Below are 20,626 nucleotides of genomic sequence, written 5' to 3' on the forward strand. Positions count from 1 at the left end.
TTCTTATCAGGAAAAGATACATATTTAGCTCATAGCTTTGGAAATGATCTGCGTAGCTAAGAGAGAAGAGCGAATCGTGAGAGAGGACAACAGACTGAGACATTGTGCCAATTCTCTTCTTACTAATTCACTTTTATAGGAACTCAGAAGGACGCATACACAATGATTCACTAGCGATTTTCCTCTAGACACCATAACCAGAAGGCTCTACCCGCCTCATTGCCATGCGCGAGACCAATCCTTCTGACAGAGCAGCCTTCAGGGTACAAACTACATCTAAACTAGAGAACTGACTGCTGTGGACTTATGTTCTGGATCAAATATAAAGTTAAATTTTATTCACACAGCAGTATCCATATAAACTTCCAATAGCCCACTACTCAAAGGTTGAGTTACTTGGTCTATAAAGAAGCAGCCAGGGCCTTCAGGGATGGAGACTCCTGTCCAGTCCCTGTCTTCTCGAATGGCCATCCGGACCAGCCTGTCTCCGTAGGTCAAGAAGCCGAGACTCAGGAAGCACAAGCATGCTTTCCATGGTCACACAAAGTGGGCCACAATGCCAGTTTAGAGCCTGAAACTCAGCACTCAGGTTTAGAAAGTGACGTCATCACAGCCTTTGAACACGGTCCTGGGCCTTGTAAGCTCTCAGCAAGGGCGAGCTGTACTTTTTCTGGCCTCATACACTGATACCTATCCAAACACTAAAACGTGGTTGGCAGTGAAACAAGTCCCTGTAGAGCTGACCGTGGAAGCTTCTCTGGATTTGAACTCAGAATCCTCCTGAGTTAGCCTCCTGAGGGCTTGGAGTACAGAGATGCGCTACCGACCTAGCATCCTTTGAAAAACAAATTTGCACCTAAAATACTTGATTAGCTGTAGTATGGCAAAGAAAAAAGAAGCATGTGGTTGACATCAAAAGGATGGTCCAAAACCGTGGCTGTGATACTTACTGCCAATGTGGTATAAGGAAAGTTACATAACTTTCTAACCCTCAGGGGGAAAACGCACCCACGTGTTAGGCTTCTGGAACTAATAAAATTATGGAGGTGAGAACCTGCCAGTGCTGATACCCAGTCATTCCTAAAGAATTTTTAAAACTAATTTTCCAGAATTATATTTTAGATTTTACACTCCAAGGAATGTAGTAGACATTGGAGATTTTGATCATTGGCTGGGCATCTCAATATTTGGAGTTGTGGTTGGAGCACCGGGCCCTCAGCCACACTTAACAGAGCATTTCCCCTCCTCTCTTTGTCTTTGGGCTATAGTTTTCATGTGTCTCTCTTGAAAACTGCCTTTTCATTCCTTGAAGCAACTCTTTACAACTACATCTGCTAACGTGGTGGCATAGATCCTGTGAAAGCTTGTAGGATGCCAGGAAGGGCAGAGGCGGGAGTGCGGGGGTATCTATGCTCAGGCATCACATCTCCAAGCAGAATTCAATTGCCATCACTCCAATAAATGTCTTTTGTTTCCTTCTCTTCACAACACTCCAGGCCACAGCTTCCTGCCTAGCTTTCATTTTTAATCCCCTTGCTTGGATCACATAGGGTTGCTGGCACAGTGTGAATGACTTTTCTCATCCTCCCCTCCCCCCGGGCTTGGGTTCTGTCATCTGTGGCTGTCAATGCAAAGATAGAAATGGAAGCTCCTCTGAGGTGAGGGGTAGCCTATGGGAACTGGCCTGCAGCTGACCCAGCAGGGGGTAAACCTACCGCCCAGAGAGCTAAGTTAGTTCCACTGTTCTTGGCTTTCACAACCTCATATCCACTCCCCCCCCCCACCAGAACTACCCCAACCATCTCAGATCTATTTTTTTTCCTCTGCCAACATCTACCTCCCAAACTCACTCAACAAATACATCCAGACCCTTCTGAAGCTGTAGCCATTCTAAGGTAGAAGACATCTTACATTCCATTGATGTGAAGCTGGTATAAGAAAAGCTTGACACCCCACTTCTCTATTTTTTTTATTTTTTTATTAATTTATTCATATTACATCTCAATGGTTATCCCCTCCCTTGTATCCTCCCATTCCTCCCTCCCTCCCATTTCCCCTTACTCCCCTCCCCTAGGACTGTGACTGAGGGGGACTTCCTCCCCTGTATATGCTCATAGGGTATCAAGTCTCTTCTTGGTAACCTGCTATCCTTCCTCTGAGTGCCACCAGGTCTCCCCATCCAGGGGACGTGGTCAAGTATGGGGCACCAAAGTTCCTGTGACAGTCAGACCCCACTCTTTGCTCAACTGTGGAGACTGTCCTGTCCATTGGCTAGATCTGGGTAGGGGTTTGAAGTTTACTGCACGTATTGTCCTTGGCTGGTGCCATAGTTGAGTGAGTTAACCCAGAAGCAGAAAGACTCCAATGGTATATTCTCACATATCGGCATACTAGCCCAAGGGGCATGTCCCATGAAAGTATTCCCTTACCAGGAAAGTGGGACAGAGGAGAGGACATCCTATTGGGACTCTAGGTGAGAGGAGCATGGGAGAATGGCAAAATAAAAGGATCCAGAGGGTCCTAGAAACCTACAAGTAGAGCATTATGATGGGAAGATCTGGGCCCAGGGGTCCTGCACTTCTCTATTTTATAACCATCCTTTCTGTGTGGTGACTGCTCTCCTGCTTGTCTGCATACCCAGTGCCCCATGCAGTCCTATTATTGCCTGCAATTGGTCCTTCCCTATCTTTCATCTAGGGTGAAGACCTCAGGCCCGCCCTACGGTCTTTCTACGCTTTACTCCTACTGCCGTGTTGCGTCTCTTTAGATCTGTCCCTCCACTCCTGGGTCTGATAACTCCTCAGCCTCACCTTAAACACCAGATCAAGGGTTCTGCCATCTTTTCCATAGTGGCATATTCTCCAGATGCCATTTTTCTTCCACCATAGACTCCACAGTGTCTTGTTGCAATTGTCAGCGTTCATATCCACCCGTATCCTTTGCCATCACATTCTGTTGTACTCTTGGGTGAACTGGCAACTTATTTACCTTTAAGCCTCTGCTTAGTCTGTTTCCATATAGCTGTATATGGCAAGAAAAGACTATGCTCAAGAGCCATCTTTTAACTCCATGGGTAGTAACATAGTATACCACTGCAGGTACCCAGGGTCCCTTGAGAGGCAGCGGAGCCTGATGGGTATGGAGCCAAACCTCATGACTCAGATCCCATACTCTTCCATTTGCATAATTTGTATAACTAGGAGATGTTTGTTTTCATTGTTTCTGGCTCAGTCTTTTCATCTGTGAAATGGGAAGGAACATATATTTAGCTCTGGGATTGTAGTAAGGATTGACTGAGTTAACAAGTAAAATATGTCTAGAAGAGTTCCTGATGTATAGTAGTCTCTTAGAATAGTGTGTTGTTTACTGGTCTACTTACTTTTCTGATCTCTCAGGGGACATTTTCATATGTTATCTCTCTCTCTCTCTCTCTCTCTCTCTCTCTCTCCAAATCCTGCTTGCTTTCTTCACTTTAAATCAATGACTTTGATTTTCATTTTATTTTAGGAAATAGAAACAGACAAAAGACAATTTTTTTTTTCCTGCCCCAAATCAGCTGATTACTTCAGCTGGTCTGGTCTCCTCTGTTTTTATACAGTAAGCGAGGCTGTGTTTCCATCAAAGACCAAACACACACACACACACATGTACACACACACGCACGCACGCACGCACGCACGTGCTCTTGTACCTTGAGCTTTACGGTAAAACATCTATTTCAATTCTTCTCCCTCCTTCCCTATTGTCTCCTAAATCTGCTCCTATAGTGCATACAACCCCTACCCCCCATAAACTCAGTGTTCTATCAGAACTGCTCCTATCAGTGTTGTCAATAATGACCTAACCACTATGCCAAAGTCATGCTAATTTTACAGTCCTTACCTACAATGTTTTGCTCGTCAGACCTGGGGGGTGGGGCTTGCTCAGCTGGTTTCCAGAGTCCCACCTCCTTCCTCACTTTTATCCTCTTCTCTCTCGGCCACTCTTCCTTGGGCTCCTTTGCTATAACTTCTCATATTTTCGACTCTAAAATGTCATGGGATTCGAGGCAGGAACCCTTGGCTGCCAGTTTGTCTCTCTTTACAATAATTTCTTTGCTTATCTCATAAAGTTTCAAAGTGTCAAATGTCACCTCTAAGCTGATGTTCCAGCTGCCCTCGGGGTATTTATCACTTCCGGCAAGTCTCAGCTCTAATTTCGCCTGGCACAGAGGCTTTCCAAGGCCATGCTGAGGAAACGAGAGTGCCTATACCCATTACTCTATGTCTTTACTTTGACCTTTCTTTCTTCTTTATTTTTACTTTCTTTCTGTGTGGGGTTTTTTTTTGGGGGGGGTGGTGGTTGGGTACAATAGGTCTTATTTGTATATTTAAAGCCTTTGGAAACTAAAACATCATTTTCTTCATAAAATGCATGCCACACAGAAAACTACCAAGCAAAGCTTCCTGACTAAAACTATGATCACATTCAGTCCTGAAAATGCCCAACAATCCTGTTGGAGAGCTTACTACAGGTGGAGAAGGAGAATAAGGTTAACCGTGGCCACAGAGCTGCTGGTGCAGGTAGCCTTAGGGCACGTCTACCCAGCAGGCCATCAAGGGCTCGGGTCCCAGACTGTGAAGCATTCTCTCTAGGTACAGCGCTTAGCACCAGGACACCTGAGAGCACTGAAGTGGCACTGCCTGGGTCGGTGGGGTGGGCCAGAGTGACACGGCATTGGTGAGAGCTGACTTCATCCACGGTTAAATATACTTGCCTGTTTCCAGTTCCCTTGTCACCCAATCATGTGGACTCTTGAGGCCTGCTTTGTTGCCACACCGGGAGCTGGCTAATGGTATATCTTATATTTTGTCAGTACTGAGGTGTCATGTGCTGATAATGTTTAAGTCAAGAATTGTTAAAATTAAAAAAAAAAAAGAATTGTTAAAATCTCCAAAGCAACTTTTCTTTGAGATCTATAACAGAAGAAAATTTGCAGCCAGGCATGTTAGTACATGCCTTTAATCCCAGCACTCAGGAGGCAGAGGCAGGTGGATCACTGTGAGTTCAAGGCCAACCTGGTCTACAAAGCGAGCCCAGGACAGCCAAGGCTACACAGAAAAACCCTGTCTCAAAAACCCAAAAGTAAATAAAATAAAATAGTTGGCTGCTTTAGAGTCTGTGCTCTGTGACTGCAGACCTTTCAGCTTCCCCATCCATGGGGTCGTGAGTTTGGGAGACATTTCCATGTATGTGATAGATATGGTTGGTTCAAAGATATTAAAATGCACACTGTTTCCATAGTGTAATGAACTGCTGTTCTCTGTTTCAAAGAGACCCAGCTGGCCACCCTCCAATACCTCCAAAACCCTGCTCTCCCATTGCGTCTCCTAAACAACTGAGGCGGAATCACAGGTAAGAACTTGCCCTTCAGAATGTCTTGCCAGGCTAAAGCCTTTGTGAAAACATGGCTCTGCTTTCTCTGTACATGCATGATTGCAAAACTCACAGAACTTCTGACTCTATCAATACGCATGTTCGATCATTTTTGCTCTAGCATGGTGGTGGCTATTACCTGTCTTATGGAATTGAACCTTTGAACTAGCCATGGGCCAATAGAATTGGAAGTGTTTGTATGAAGTTTTTTTATATATTAGCACTTGATATAAATGCATGTATATATTGGGCATATATCTCACGCCTATTAAACATAAGCCACATTAAACTATATGTAAGTATATTTTATTCCTACTTTTTGTAGTTAGGTTTCCCATTGAGAGCTGTATATTGTGATAAAGGATATTCTTACAGTTTTGTGTTACTACTCAAGTCCTCAATTATGTTAGAAATACCTTTAGGCTGTTACTTGATTTTTTTTTAAACTAAGGACTTTAAATTTTTATTTTAAAACTATAATGATTTTTGAAGAATATTCCAAATAACTTATCTCCTTGCCAGGAAAAACACACTAGCTTTTCTACTTTGAACTTCCGTCACTCTGTCATTAATATTTAGAAACAAATCAGAGTCTTGACAATCTTCCTATGTGCCTGCTACATAGTTTGATAATCTTGAGCCATTTTTCACCACGGGCATCCCAACTTTTCATTAGGACTGTGAGGTTAAACCCCAGTGTACCAGTGGAGACTGAGAGCTGCTTGGACGCTTGCTTTCACTTCTTTTTATTTTGCCTCTTGAGGAACATTCTTGACACCATGCAAGAGACAATTATAGAACTATTATTCATAGGTCACACTTACAGAAGCATTTTAATTAATTTATTTTTACATATACATTTATATTATTACACACATATGCAATAAACTACATACAACAAGAAGAATCATGAAACAATCAGGAATTATCTAAATGCTACATTCATAGAGTTTTGGCTATTTGTATTTGGCAATGTTGAAAGAAACATCTTTTCTATTTTTTTTTTTTCCACTAAGAGGATGACCTACCTGCAAGAAGTCCTGAGCAAGGAACAGGACTGAGTGGCACTGTGTGCTCATCCTTAGGGGGTAAAACTCCAGAGCTGAAGTTCCACCTGTAAGGTCCCTCCAGAGTCTGAAATTATGTCCTTAGGATATTGCTTTAATGAGTCAGGGGAGAGGTTTTCACTGAACTAATTAATGGTATGGATTAGTTTTATAACTTTTCATTTCTGCAATGATTATAATTATCTCATAAGAACAATGTCTCAAGCTTCCTGTCTTATCTGATTGGTCCTCTTAGTCCTATAGTATAAAGCAATTAAGTCACAGTTAGAATAGATTTTGTTTTTTAAAGAAATTGAAATAAGTTGTCCTTGTACCACCTAAAATCTAATCTAAAATCATTGACACTAGAGGGCGGCTCATGTTTGTATTCAGAAAAAGCTAAATTCCATAGGAATTGGTCAAATCCATTTTTACTATTTTCATTTCTTTCTTCCACTAATGATCCGAAAAATAAAATTGGAACAACTTGCATGTTTTAAAAACCCTGATTACTTTAATCACAGCATGGTGATTTTAATGAAGGCATATGAAAGGGAAGTGTTTTCTATGTAATTAACACATGTCCTCAGGAGAACAGAACATAGTTGAATATAGCTTCTTGAGAATAAGCAAGAACATATAAGTAGGTCAACCAAATCTGAGGAAAAGAGAGAAGTCTTAGCAATCCTGACAGCGCATTGTACAAAGTACTGCTGTCAGATTCATCTGGCCCTTCTCAGTGTGGTAGAAGTATTTGAAATATAGACTTATTTCTGATCTTCCCTGAGCAAATACAGTTCTTGATGTTATTCACATGGGATAAGTCCTTAAGAAAAATGTTATTTTGGCGAACAACAAAAAAACATTCTTAGCCAGGCATAGTGTCACACATGTGTAATCCCAGCACTCAGGAGGCAGAGGCAGGCGGATCTTTGTGAGTTCGAGGCCAGCCGGGTCTACAAAGCAAGTTCAGGACAGGCATAGCTACACAGAGAACTCCTGTCTCAAAAAATATATATTAATATTTAAAGTGTTATATCACTGTTAGAGGTGAGGAAAATGTTTTGATGACTGGAAATATAAATGAACAATGTTTTGATCAGACACAACTAAATAGACTTTGTGGTTTAAAACATATGAAAAGAAATCAATATTGTAAAATGAGCGCCTTGTACTTTTTAAACTTTCAAAAGGGGAGTGGCTGAATTTTAGTCAATCCTAAGAACTAGGGTAAATTTTTTGTCAAGTAGTATAATATTTATATTTACTGGTATCTTCTGATATATATGAGTTTCTTATCTAACATGTATTATTTTTAAAAATCTAGGCAAACACATGCAACTACAGCAGGTACCTGTGAAGAAGCCAGTAGACATGCAGAAAGAAATATAAGGTACAAATTTCTGTCTACATGTATGTATTGTACCAATGGTAAAAAAAAAAAAAAAAAAAAAAAAAAAAAACTGCTTTGTTGAAGCATTGTAAATTAATAAATTAGATAAAAATGTTTTCTTGACAACTTTAGCTATACTGAGTAAACTGTTTGTTTGTTTGTTTGTTTGTTTGTTTTTGAGACAGGGTTTCACCGTATAGCCCTAGGTGGCCTAGAACTTGCTATGTACACAGGCCAGCCTCAATTTTACAGAGATCCATCTGCCTCTGCCACTAGAGAGCTGATATTAAAGTGTGGCACCATGCCTTGCTAGGCAATACATGTTTTTGTTCTTTACATTTGTCATAAGATTTACATTGCAAATCCAAAGTTGTCTGAACATAAGGACACTGTGCGGTGAGACCGCTTGAAGGAAGGAGGCTTGCTCATCTCTGTCTTCTCTGTACTTGCTTCAAGATACAGGGCACTGTTGCTCTGCGAGTATAAATGAGCAAGGGGAAATAGTTTTGCTTGGTTGAACTTGTAACACAAAAGCTTCTGTTGGTTCTGGCTGCAGAATCCGTACTCCACATCTCCTACAGCACCAGGACAGGTTCACACATCGCGTGGACTTGTTCGGGTGAGGAGGCATTTTCTGAGTATCTGCTTTCCCCACCACGGTCCTTATTCACACCTGCCGTGAACACCCTACCTATTTTAGCATTTATTCTAGCTATGTTTTCTCTATATTTCTTCTTCTTTTTTATTTAGAAAAAACAATGGCTTTTGGAAAAAAATTTTTTTAAGAGCAAGGCATGATGACACACGCCTGCAATCCCAGGAGGAGGCAGGAACAGGAGGATTTTTGCACGTTTGAGGTTCTAGGATAGTCAAAGCTACCTAAGGAATATGGAGCATGGGAGAAACAGTCTGAGAAAAGGAAGAACCCACCAGCTGGTTATCCAACACCAAGCTGTCAGCCCTAAAGTCGTACATACAAGGAACATTTTACAGACTGAGCAGTTTTTACTTATGTACAATTAATTTTAAAAAAAGTCCATGAATGTATCTGGGATGGTTTAGAGGGTGGGATAAGAGGGGGAAATTAAGCTATTACATTATAATCTCAATTTTTTCAGTTGTTAGTTTAGCCTTTAATGGGTGAGCCATCTTTCCAACCCAGAAACAATTTTTTTTAACAAACTGAAAAAAATACAACATTGATATTTTATAGTTGTATAGTTTCATCAGTATCATAAGCCAGCTTAAAGTGAAAAAGTGACTGAGAAATCTCCCAAAGTCAAATTTCTTTTATGTTTTCACTTTGACTGTCCAAAGAGGCCCAGTTTGAAGCACAGGCCACACATGTGCTCTACACTTGGGGGAATCTGGCTTCCCTGTACTTACAAACTCCTGCGAAGCTCGCCACCTCCCACACTGTTCTGCATGTGTCACATGATGTCAGTGCATCTTCTGTGAGGGCTCAATGCTCCATTCTGCTGAAGGTACCCCATGGCAAGGAAGGATGCTAGTGTCTGTGTGCACCATGGGTGAAGACATTGGGATCAACTCGTGATTGTACTAAACTCATCATTCCTGAGTGTGGAATACCCTGCTCTTCACCAGAAATTCTAGCAAGTTATCCCTGACTGTAGTAGCACCATCTCCACTGACCTGATTCTCTTTCTGTTCTTTGAAGGACTGAGGACCTTGATGACATCACCAGAGTGGCTCCTTCACTTCAGGAAACTGACAAGGGGTGAGATCCCAGAGCTCCCAAGCTTGTTTTTCTTGCCTGTTTTTATTTATTGTTTTAATTAAAAAAATTTTTTTTTAAAATTTTGTCTAAAAGCTAGCCAGTACCTCTGTAATTTCTAAATATGAGCCAATCCCCCATGCTGTTTACTGTATATGATCAAGAAGAAAAAAAAAATCTCTCGGCATCCTTCTGTAAGCACCCATGCGTAGCGGGCGGTGCTGGTATTCACAGATGCCCATCTTCATCTTCCACTAGTCTACTCATCCTAGTGACATCAAATCTCAGTCCCACCTCCAGTCCTGTGTTTGTGTTGCTCCCCTAAATGCCCTTAGTACCTCCACTTCAAATATCCTTGGACCACGTTCACCTGTCCTCACAGATGTGCTGGTTTCTGCTTCTGTTCTTTCATCCCTGCAGGCTCAACTTTCTAAAACCATTCCCAGTCCTTCTACCCTTTTCCCTTTGGTGTAGTATAGGGATTCATAACCCAAAAGTCTACACTGTCTCCTGTACATACAGTGTCTTGTGCCAATTAGCATGCGTATTCACAGTTACTTACTCTCCTCTGGCCTCTCTTCCTTCTGCCCAATTGCTGCATGTGAATGGCAGATATATTTCTGTATATACCTGCCATGGCTCCCCCACTGTCCATTTAGTTATGTATGACTCTGTTTGCTAACCTGGATCAAGAATAATTCAGTTCCAAAATCATTTCTGACTTCACCCATGTTTATCCCATGGTTGATATCAGCGTGGACGACTTTCTACAATTTCCAGACACACGGGGTGTTTACTCGTCTCAGTGCCACTATGTCTACGTATCCAAACCTTACTAACTTTCAAGATCCGACTCACAAATCTTCCTCGTGTGCTCCAAGGAGTGTCACTCCTGTTTCTCTCAGTGACTAGAACCCAGCAACTTGTATTGCACACTGTCTAACCACATTCGCTTTTGATCTGTGCTGTCTATATAAATGTGCCACCTTCCATTTAATCTCATTGTCATCCCATTCATCACCATTTTCAGGGACCATATTTTGTCTCAGTCACCAGAGATCATTTACAAGCTAACATGCAGCTTTGTCCAAAAGAGTCATGCGCCACAATCCTGGATAACCTGAGACGTTCTTCCTTGTTTAATGTAGTTAAGCAATGATAAGAATTTGCCTACATTATGTCTCACTCAAAACCAAAACAGACAAAAAACTCAGAAGGGCTGAATGTGCTCATGCACACCTTCAGTGCCAACACTTGGGAGACTGAGCACAAAGGCCAGCCTTGGACTACAGAGTGACCCTCTCTCCACAAACACCGTTAACCTCACCAGAGAGGGAAGTGACTCTGGATTTTCTGTGCTGTTGATAGAAGCTTTGTATTAGATGGAGATGAGAAAGTATGTGCAGGCTTCATGCTAAAGTTTCATTTTCCTTTCATCTAAGCTCCTGTGTTTCTATTATTAATTTACTTCAAAGTATGCTCTTCTGGATTAGGGCTTAAGTCTAGGCATTATACATGATGAGAAAGTGACCTGTCACTGAGATTTCATTAGCTTTTTATTTTAAAAATTATTTTATATCAAACCAGCATCTTTTTACATTTCCCAGGCTTGCCTTGAGCTCACTCTGTAACCCAGGTCAGTCTTGAACTTGTGATCCGTTTGCCTCAACTTTCTGAGTATCTAGGATCACAGGTCTGCCCTGGCCATGCCAGTTTAGTATTTCATTTTTAATAACAGTGGAGCAAGTTTTCAGCTGGAGTCTGGGATGCTTGAAGGAAAGAGAGGTGATGTTGAAGAGCAAGGACACTGTACCATGAGTCACTCCACCCAGTGGGACCAGCAGTGGCCTGGCTTTCCCGCCCTGGGTCCCCAGCCACAGGCACAAATCTCACAGAGACGTACAGTCATCAGAGAGAGAGAGAGAAACGTACTCTGGGCTATCCAAAGGGAATAGAAAGCGCTTCATTATCCCAGCTGCCTTTTGTGGACTAGAAAGCCATTGCTATCTGATTAAGGGCATTTCATTTGTGGCAAAGACAATGGTGAAACTTAATATCTAAAGCTTTTTTTTTTTTTTTAAATCAATTTATAGTCATTTTGAAAGCTCAGTTTCTTCATTCAGAATGCTGTCTCCATGAGGTTTAATTTACCACAGAGCATCTTTCTTGTGATTTATGCTAATTTTCATGTGATAAACACCAGAGACCTTGGATCCTGGAAAAAAACATCTCATCATTGTGGCTCATGCCAGCCACAAAGGTCTGGGACTAAAACGTATGATTCCTACTGTTTCTCTTTCCCTTGGGATGGAAATGAATTTCCAGCCAGCCTCTGTCTCTCAGGTAGCACTTCAAGCAAGAAATGATAACAGAACGCCACGTTTGGGTACTAGGCAGGTTTTTTTCCCCCATTAAGGTAAAACATTATTCCTTTTCCTTTCCAGTCAGGGCCAGTAACTATTTTTCAAACATTTCAGTATTTATTCTCAAGTTTTAGTTTTATCATTAAGTGTGTAATATTGTTTTCAATGAAACATCTACTTATTGGTGATGAATCAAACATGTTGAAGGTCCCTGAGAGGACAGACCTGGACAGCTCTTGTGGTGATAGTGGTTTACCTGGCATCTTCACCACGCAGGACAGACTTACCCATTATATCTCTCTGAAACTGACACAGTGTCTTGCTGTGAACAAATTGAATTGAAAAGGTAAACATAGCAGGCATGTATTACATGAACAATATTGACAAGGTACTACTTATTATAATGGCTAAGATTAGGTGAGAATTTATGACTTCCTAGGCACTGTGCTCAGACTGTATATTAACTTATTGATGCTTTTTAAAGATGACCATGATTACTATTATTATTCTACCTATGGGGAAACTGTAGCAACATGAGCTGAAGCAATTCACTCAGGTCACCTATGAATCATGGGGTGCCTTAGATGGCAGTGTAGATGCCACTGGCTTACAAGCTTAAAGGTGTAAATACTGGTCTCCTGGCCAACCCTAACGATGACTCAAGAAGAGAGAAGAATGTTAAGGAAGCCGGAGACATGTGTGACTCTGTGGCAGCAGGAAGAGAGAACCAAGATGTGTGAATGGAAAGGCTTAAGTGAGGAAGACACGAAAAATGGCATGAGAGTAGATGGAAGAAGGAAAGGAAATATGGGGAGGAGGCATACTGTGAGGAGCACACAGGAAGAAGCGCTAGACAGTGCTCCTTGCTTGGGGGGACACCTGAGCCCTTGGGTTAAGAGAGATTCTTAAAGATAGCTCAGTTTAAATAGGTCACTTGCAAGAAGGCTTCCAGACAGGGCAGTTCTCAAGTATGGAAACGGGCTTTGCTAATTTTGTTGACCTAGAAGGACCTTGTAGTAGGGTTAAAGAAATAAGCCACCGTCTTTTGAGTAGTTGCTTTCTGTGCGGCTACATTGTCGGGGACTAGAAGCTATAAATAGCCATAGCTACCTAAGGGTTGCTGCGGCTGATGATCAGCTACCTAAAAGCAAAGTGTTAAAGACTGACAGGATGCACTGTACGGTACAGTTCTGGATGCTAAGGAATGTCCATGGTAAGGGCCATTAACATGCAACAAGAGTGCACTAGCTGCTGACACACAGTAAGCAGAGTCCCACAAGGCAGATGCAAAACCCCACAGGCTGCAAGAGGCCCAGACAAAGGGAGACTTCAGCTGACGGTCCAGGAAAGCTTCTCTGGCAGCGTGGTGTTTCAGGAGCACCTGGAAGGATAAATGGGCTTTCACAGATAATTAACACTGTTCTATTTCTGAGCTCTCAGAATCTGTACTTTGACTCTGGTATGGATTTAAAACTAATATTCGGGTTTGTTTTCTCTTCCCAAAGGGAAGAACTGGATAATCTCATCAGACTGAACAAAAGCTTGAACAGGTAAGGCTTTAAAAGCTCTGGTTTTCATCTTGTTGTTGAATATTGCGACTTCTTGTATCATCTTTTCAGAATTAAAAACCATGTTTGGTTTTTGAGTAGGAAGATCAGCATATCTGACTAGTCAGTAATACCTTACCAATCATGGATAAAAAGCTTGCAGAAATACACAGTTATTAAAGTCTGAACTGCTAATATCTAAGTACTTTTGATGTTCATGTTCCATGAAATTCGAGGTAGTTGTATATTTATACATATAGCACAGTTTCTGGCATCTTAATACATTTATATGTAAATAGTTTCTTGCCATTGTTAAATATTTTGTTTAACCACTTCAAGACTCACTAATTATCTTTGTGATTATTATTTCCCTGTTTCAAATTATGTCATTGCAAAACAAAATTTTCTAGGAGAGAAATGAAGGATGGAGATTAAAAGGGTCAGCAGCTAACCAAAGGGAAGGGACAGATAAAGAAGGGTCCACTGGTTTCATTGATCCAAGGCTATGAAATACGATTTTCATACACTGTGTTAAAGTTGTGATCTGTATTCTGCAGGGTGACTGATGACATTTTGAAAGCTCAGGTTCTTCACTCAGAGTTTAATTTCTTGTGATTTATGCTAATTTTCATGTGATAAACACTAGAGACCTTGGATCCTAGAAAAAAAAAAAATCTCATCATTGTGGCTCATGCCAGCCAAGTCTCACCTAGACTTGCTGCCCTTCGGGTTCCTCATCTTTACAGCCATGAGGGTGTAAAGATCATGAGTTGTAGGGGATGGGTGGATATGGTTGACCTCCTAAAGCATAAGCAGTGAAGGGACCAGGACAGGATGAGAAAACATCTGTCAACAGCATCTCAATACCAACTGAGGAAGCCAATGGGAACTTGAAGGCAGTGTTATGGGGCGTTTTCAGGACTGAAATGCCCTGGTCTTGCATCATGGATAACTCTCTATAAGTACTGGGTCATTATTTTCATTTTATATATTTTCAAATATATTCATCTATCTATCTGTACTTAAAGAAAAAAGATGAATCTGAGAAGAAGGCCATGAATCTGAGGGAGGGGTAGGGAGGAGTGTACATGGGAGAGGTTGCAGAGAGTAAAAGAAAAATGGTGCGTAATTTCATCTTAACTTCAAAAATGTAAAGAAAAAGAAAGAAAACGGGCTGGGGAAATGGCTCAGTGGCTAATGACATTTGCTGCTCATTTAGAGGGCCTGGGTTTGGTTCCTAGTACCCACATAGTGGCTCACAGGCATCTGTGATTCTTGCCGACTTCTGACCTCTACAGGAACCAAGACACGCACGTGATTCACAGACATGCTGTTAGACAGAACACACATACAAATAAAATTTGTTTAAAAAGAGTACAAAATAAAACAAAAATTTTCATGAACATAAGCAGCATTTTTCACAGACTTATCATGGCCTGCACATTCCCAGTTCATCTCTTTGGTTGCATTTTCCCTAAGGTTCACTGTAATTTAAATTTGGAGTGTGTGGCGGGATTGGGAGGGGGAAGACACCTCTATGGAATAAAGCAATTTCCAGAATCTATAGTTCATTATTCCTAGGCTGCTTCTATTTTACATGTAAACTGGTATATGGTTTTTACAGTTACGCATCTGTCATTATTACTGATGAGATTGTTTTAATCCATATATTTAAAGCAATCAAGGTCTTGATGGCCTCTTCCGAGCAAACCTAAAGGCACAGCAGATAGACAAAAGGTAAGTGCCTGTCGTCTCTGGACATCCTGTATCCCAGACTCCTTGTCTTGCGCCCTCAGATGGTAACAGTGATGGGAAGGGAGCTGCAGCCCCTGGCAGGCAAACACACCAACAGATGGGCTAGCTCTCTCAGCATTGTACATTTAGTTCAGGCATAATTGCCCGGAATGATCCCTGCTCTTCCATTCAATGAGAGAAAATGAGCAATTCATAGAAAATGTTTATTGTATCTGACCTTTCAAGTCACCACACAACTTCACAGTTTTTATTGCAATTCTTTTTGTTTCCAGAGCCCAGAGCCTTGAAAGTCTCATCTGTATGAAAGCCCAGATGGACAGAGATGGCAAAGGGTAAGATTCAGTCAGGTCAGGCCACGTTGAGTGAGTCCTCTGACTGCCTTCTGTTGTCAGCAGGAAGCCTCTTTCTCTGCCAGGGTCAGGTGGTCTGGTGGTACAGGCTCTGGGTAAGAGTCAAGGAAGGCTGGTTCCTCAGTACGGCCTCTGCTACCATCTTGAGCTCAGTGACCTAGTCAAGTGGTTTAATCTCTGGAGACTTGTTTCCTCTTTCCATAAGGAGAACTGTGTTACCTAGGTCTCCATACATATTTTCATACTTAAAAATGGAAGAGGCCCAACTGGTTACTCTAGGACGCTTAGGAAGCAAGTACACTGACCACAGGGTGCTTTGGTTCTGGGAACAGAGCTGCTTGCCACTTAAGTCCTTAGAAGGCCTTTCTTGGATGGAATCCTGCTCACACTTCATGCTCATCTTTATGGAGGTGTCTTTTTTTTTTTTTTTAATTAATTTATTCTTGTTACATCTCAATGTTTATCCCATCCCTTGTATCCTCCCATTCCTCCCCCACCCCCCATTTTCCCATTATTCCCCTCCCCTATGACTGTTCCTGAGGGGGATTACCTCCCCCTATATATTCTCATAGGGTATCAAGTCTCTTCTTGGCTACTTGCTGTCCATCCTCTGAGTGCCACCAGGTCTCCCCCTCCAGGGGACATGGTCAAATGTGAGGCACCAGAGTACGTGAGAAAGTTGTATCACACTCTCCACTCAACTGTGGAGAATATTCTGACCATTGGCTAGATCTGGGAAGGGGTTTAAAGTTTACCTCCTGTATTGTCCTTGGTTGGAGCCTTAGTTTGAGCGGGATCCCTGGGCCCAAATCTGCCTATCATATTGTTCTACTTGTAGATTTCTAGGACCCTCTGGATCCTTTTATTTTGCTGTTCTCCCATGCGTCTCTCATTTAGAGTCCCAATAGGATGCCTTCCCCTCTGTCCCAGTTTCCTGGTAAGTGAAGGCTTTCGTGGGAGATGCCCCTTGGGCTAGTATGCAGATATAAGTGAGTATATACCATTTGATTCTTTCTGCTTCTGGGTTAACTCACTCATTATGATCATTTCTAGCTCAATCCATTTATCCGCAAATTTCGGGAATTCCTTGTTTTTAATAGCTGAGTAGTATTCCATAGTGTATATGTACCACAGTTTCTTTATCCACTCTTCTACTGAGGGACACTTAGGCTGTTTCCATGTTCTGGCTATTATGAATAAGGCTGCTATGAACATGGTTGAGCAAATTTTCTTGTTGTGTGCTGGAGCATCTTCTGGGTATATTCCAAGGAGTGGAATAGCTGGGTCTTGAGGAAGCCCTATTCCCATTTTTCTGAGATAGCACCAGATAGATTTCCAAAGTGGCTGTACTAGTTTGCATTCCCACCAGCAATGAAGGAGTGTTCCTCTCTCCCCACATCCTCGCCAGCATGTGGTGTCGCTTGAATTTTTGATCTTAGCCATTCTGATGGGTGTAAGATGGAATCTCAGAGTTGTTTTGATTTGCATTTCCCTGATGACTAAGGAGGTTGAGCATTTCTTTAAGTGTTTCTCAGCCATTTGATATTCCTCTGTTGAGAATTCTCTGTTTAGTTCCAAGCCCCATTTCTCAATTGGGTTATTCGGTTTGGTGGTGTTTAATTTCTTGAGTTCTTTATATATTTTGGATATTAGACCTTTGTCAGATGTAGGGTTGGTGAAGATTTTTTCCCAGTCTGTAGGCTGTCGCTTTGTTCTCTTGACAGTGTCTCCTGCCTTACAGAAGCTTCTCAGCCTCATGAGGTCCCATTTATTAATGGTTGACATTAAGGCCTGGGCCGTTGGTGTTCTGTTCAGGAAGTTGTCTCCTGTGCCAATATGTTCCAGGCTCTTCCCACTTTTTCTTCTAAGTGGCTTAGTGTCTCTGGTTTTATGTTGAGGTCTTTAATCCACTTGGATTTGAGTTTTGTGCAAGGTGACAAATATGGGTCCAGTTTCATTTTTTTACACATAGACCTCCAGTTAGACCAGCACCATTTGTTGAAGATGCTATCCTTTTTCCATTGAATGGATTTGGCTTCTTTGTCAAAAATCAAGTGACCATATGTGTGTGGATTCATATCTGGGTCTTCGATTCGATTCCACTGATCAACCAGCCTGTTGCTGTGCCAGTACCATGCTGTTTTAAGTACTATTGCTTTATAGTACAGTTTGAGATCAGGTATGGAGATTCCTCCGGAGCATCTTTTATTGTACAAGATTGTTTTAGCTATTCTGGGTTTTTTGTTTTTCCATATGAAGTTCAGAATTGAACTTCAATGTCTTTAAAAAATTGTGTAGTTATTTTGATAGGGATTGCATTGAATCTGTAGACTGCTTTTGGTAGGATGGCCATTTTTACTATGTTAATTCTCCCGATCCATGAGCAAGGAAGATCACGCCATCTTCTCAGGTCATCTTCAATCTCTTTCTTCAGAGTTTTGACATTTTTTTTCATACAAGTCCTTCACTTGCTTAGTTAGGGTAACTCCTAGATATTTTATATTGCTTGTGGCTAATGTGAAGGGTGTGGTTTTCCTAATTTCTTCCTCTGCAAGCTTGTCATTTGTGTATAGGAAGGCTACAGACTTTTTTGAGTTAATTTTGTATCCAGCCAATTTGCTGAAGGTGTTTATCAGCTTTAGGAGTTCTCTGGTGGAGTTTTGAGGGTCACTTATGTACACTATCATATCATCTGCAAAGAGGGATAATTTGACTTCCTCCTTTCCCATTTGGATACCCTTGATCTCCTTTTGTTGTCTTATTGCTCTGGCTAGAACTTCGAGTACTATATTGAAAGAGATATGGAGAGAGTGGGCAGCCTTGCCTTGTTCCCGATTTTAGAGGAATTTCCTTGAGTATCTCACCATTTACTTTGATTTTGGCTATTGGCTTGCTGTATATAGCCTTTATTATGTTGAGGAAAGTGCCTTGTATCCCCGATCTCTCTAAAACTTAAACATGAATGGGTGTTGAATTTTATCAAATGCTTCTCTGCATCCAAGGAGATGATCATGTGGTTTTTTATTTCAGTTTGTTTATATGGTGGATTACATTGATGGATTTCCGTATATTAAAACCATCCCTGCATGCCTGGAATGAAGCCTACTTGGTCATGACGAATGATATCTTTGATGTGCTCCTGTATTCGTTTGCAAGTATTTTATTTAGTATTTTTGCATCTATGTTCATAAGAGAAATTGGTCTGAAATTCTCTTTCTTTGTTGAGTCTTTGTGAGGTTTAGGTATCAATGAGACTATGGCCTCATAGAATGAATTTGGTAATTTTCCATCCATTTCTATCTTTTGGAGTAGCTTGAAGAGTATCGGTATTAGCTCGCCCTTAAAGGTCTGGTAGAATTCTGCACTGAAACCATCTGGCCCTGGGCTTTTTTTGGTTGGGAGACCATCGATTGATTTGCTTCTATTTCTGTAGGGGAAATGTGACTATTTAGCTTGTTTATCTGTTCTTCATTCAACTTTGTCAAGTGAAATTGATCAAGAAAATCCTCCATTTCCCTTAGATTTTCAAATTTTGTGGCGTATATGCCTTCAAAGTAGGATCTTATGTTTCTTTGAATTTCTTCAGTGTCTGTTGTTATGTCTCCCTTTTCATTTCTGATTTTGTTGATTTCAATACTGTCTCTCTGCCTTTAGTTAGTTTGGCTAATGGTCTGTCTATCTTGTTGATTTTCTCAAAGAACCAGCTTTTGGGTTTGTTGATTCTTTGGACTGTTTTCTTAGTTTCTAATTTGTTAATTTCAGCCCTGAGTTTGATTATTTCCAGGCGTCTACTCCTCTTGGGTGTTTCTGCTTCTTTTTTTTCTAGGGCTTCCAGTTGTGTTGTTAAGATGCTTATGTGCGATGTTTCCAATTTCTTTTTAAAGGCACTTAGTGCTATGAATTTTCCTCTTAGCACTGCTTTCAATGTATCCCACAAATTTGGGTATGTTGTTTCTTCATTTTCATTGAATTTCAGAAACTCCTTGATTTCTTTCTTTATTTCTTCCCTGACCCAGGTGTCATTTAGCAGAGAGTTGTTTAGTTTCCACGTACGTGTAGGCTTTTTGTTATTTCTGTTGTTGTTGAATTGCAGCCTAAGAGCATGGTGATCTGATAGGATACAAGGTATTATTTCAATCCTCTTGTATCTGTTGAGGCTTGCTTTGTGACCTACGATGTGATCAATTTTGGAGAAGGTTCCATGGGGTGCAGAGAAGAAGGTGTATTCTTTCTTGTTTGGGTGAAGGTTCTATAGATATCTGTTAGATCCATTTGACCCATGGCATTGGTTAATGATGTTATTTCTCGGCTTAGTTTCTGTTTCAATGACTTATCCTTCAGTGAGAGTGGGGTGTTGAAGTCTCCCACTATTATTGTGTGGGGATCGATGTGTGGTTTCAGCTTTTTTAGGAGATCTTTTACCTATGTGGGTGCCCTTGCATTGGGAGCATAGATGTTCAGAATTGTGATGTCATCTTGGTTGACTTTACCTTTGATGAGTATGAAGTGTCCTTCCTCATCCCTTTTGATTAATTTTGGTTGAAAGTCTATTTGTTCGATACTAAAATGGCTACACCTGCTTGCTTCTTGTGACCATTTGCTTGGAATATTTTTTCCAACCTTTTACCCTGAGGTAATGCCTTTCATTATGGGTGAGATGTGTTTCTTGGATGCAGAAGAATGTTGGGTCTTGTTTATGTACCCATTCAGTTAGTCTGTGTCTTTTTATTGGAGAATTGAGGCCATTGATGTTGAGAGATATTAATGACCAGTGACTGTTAAGAGTCTTAATTTTGATGTTGTTTCCAGTCGAGCGTTTGTGTAGTTGTGTTTTGCCATGGGATAGTTATCTATTTCCTGGGTAGTTTTGGTTGTAGCTTGACCCTTTGGGATGGAGTTTTCCTTCTAGTACCTTCTGTAAAGCTGGGTTTGTGGATAGGTACTGTTTGAATTTGTTTTTGTCATGGAATATTTTGTTTCTCCATCAATGGTTATTGATAATTTTGCTGGGTAAAGTAGTCT

At 41.1% G+C, this 20,626-nt stretch overlaps 1 protein-coding gene across 1 annotated transcript in view; it reads left to right on the forward strand.

Annotated features, from left to right (window-relative positions):
* Scel (sciellin) overlaps window positions 1–20,626 on the forward strand; it is a 104,951-nt gene that overhangs the window by 40,293 nt on the left and 44,032 nt on the right. Inside the window, exons 9-14 of the mRNA XM_051160934.1 lie at window positions 5,314–5,394; window positions 7,789–7,854; window positions 9,533–9,592; window positions 13,458–13,502; window positions 15,177–15,236; window positions 15,527–15,586. Of these exons, the coding sequence (XP_051016891.1) occupies window positions 5,314–5,394; window positions 7,789–7,854; window positions 9,533–9,592; window positions 13,458–13,502; window positions 15,177–15,236; window positions 15,527–15,586 (372 nt within the window). The remainder of the gene's footprint in view (window positions 1–5,313; window positions 5,395–7,788; window positions 7,855–9,532; window positions 9,593–13,457; window positions 13,503–15,176; window positions 15,237–15,526; window positions 15,587–20,626) is intronic.

Source organism: Acomys russatus, chromosome 18 (assembly GCF_903995435.1).
Source record: "Acomys russatus chromosome 18, mAcoRus1.1, whole genome shotgun sequence".
Classification (NCBI taxonomy): domain Eukaryota; kingdom Metazoa; phylum Chordata; class Mammalia; order Rodentia; family Muridae; genus Acomys; species Acomys russatus.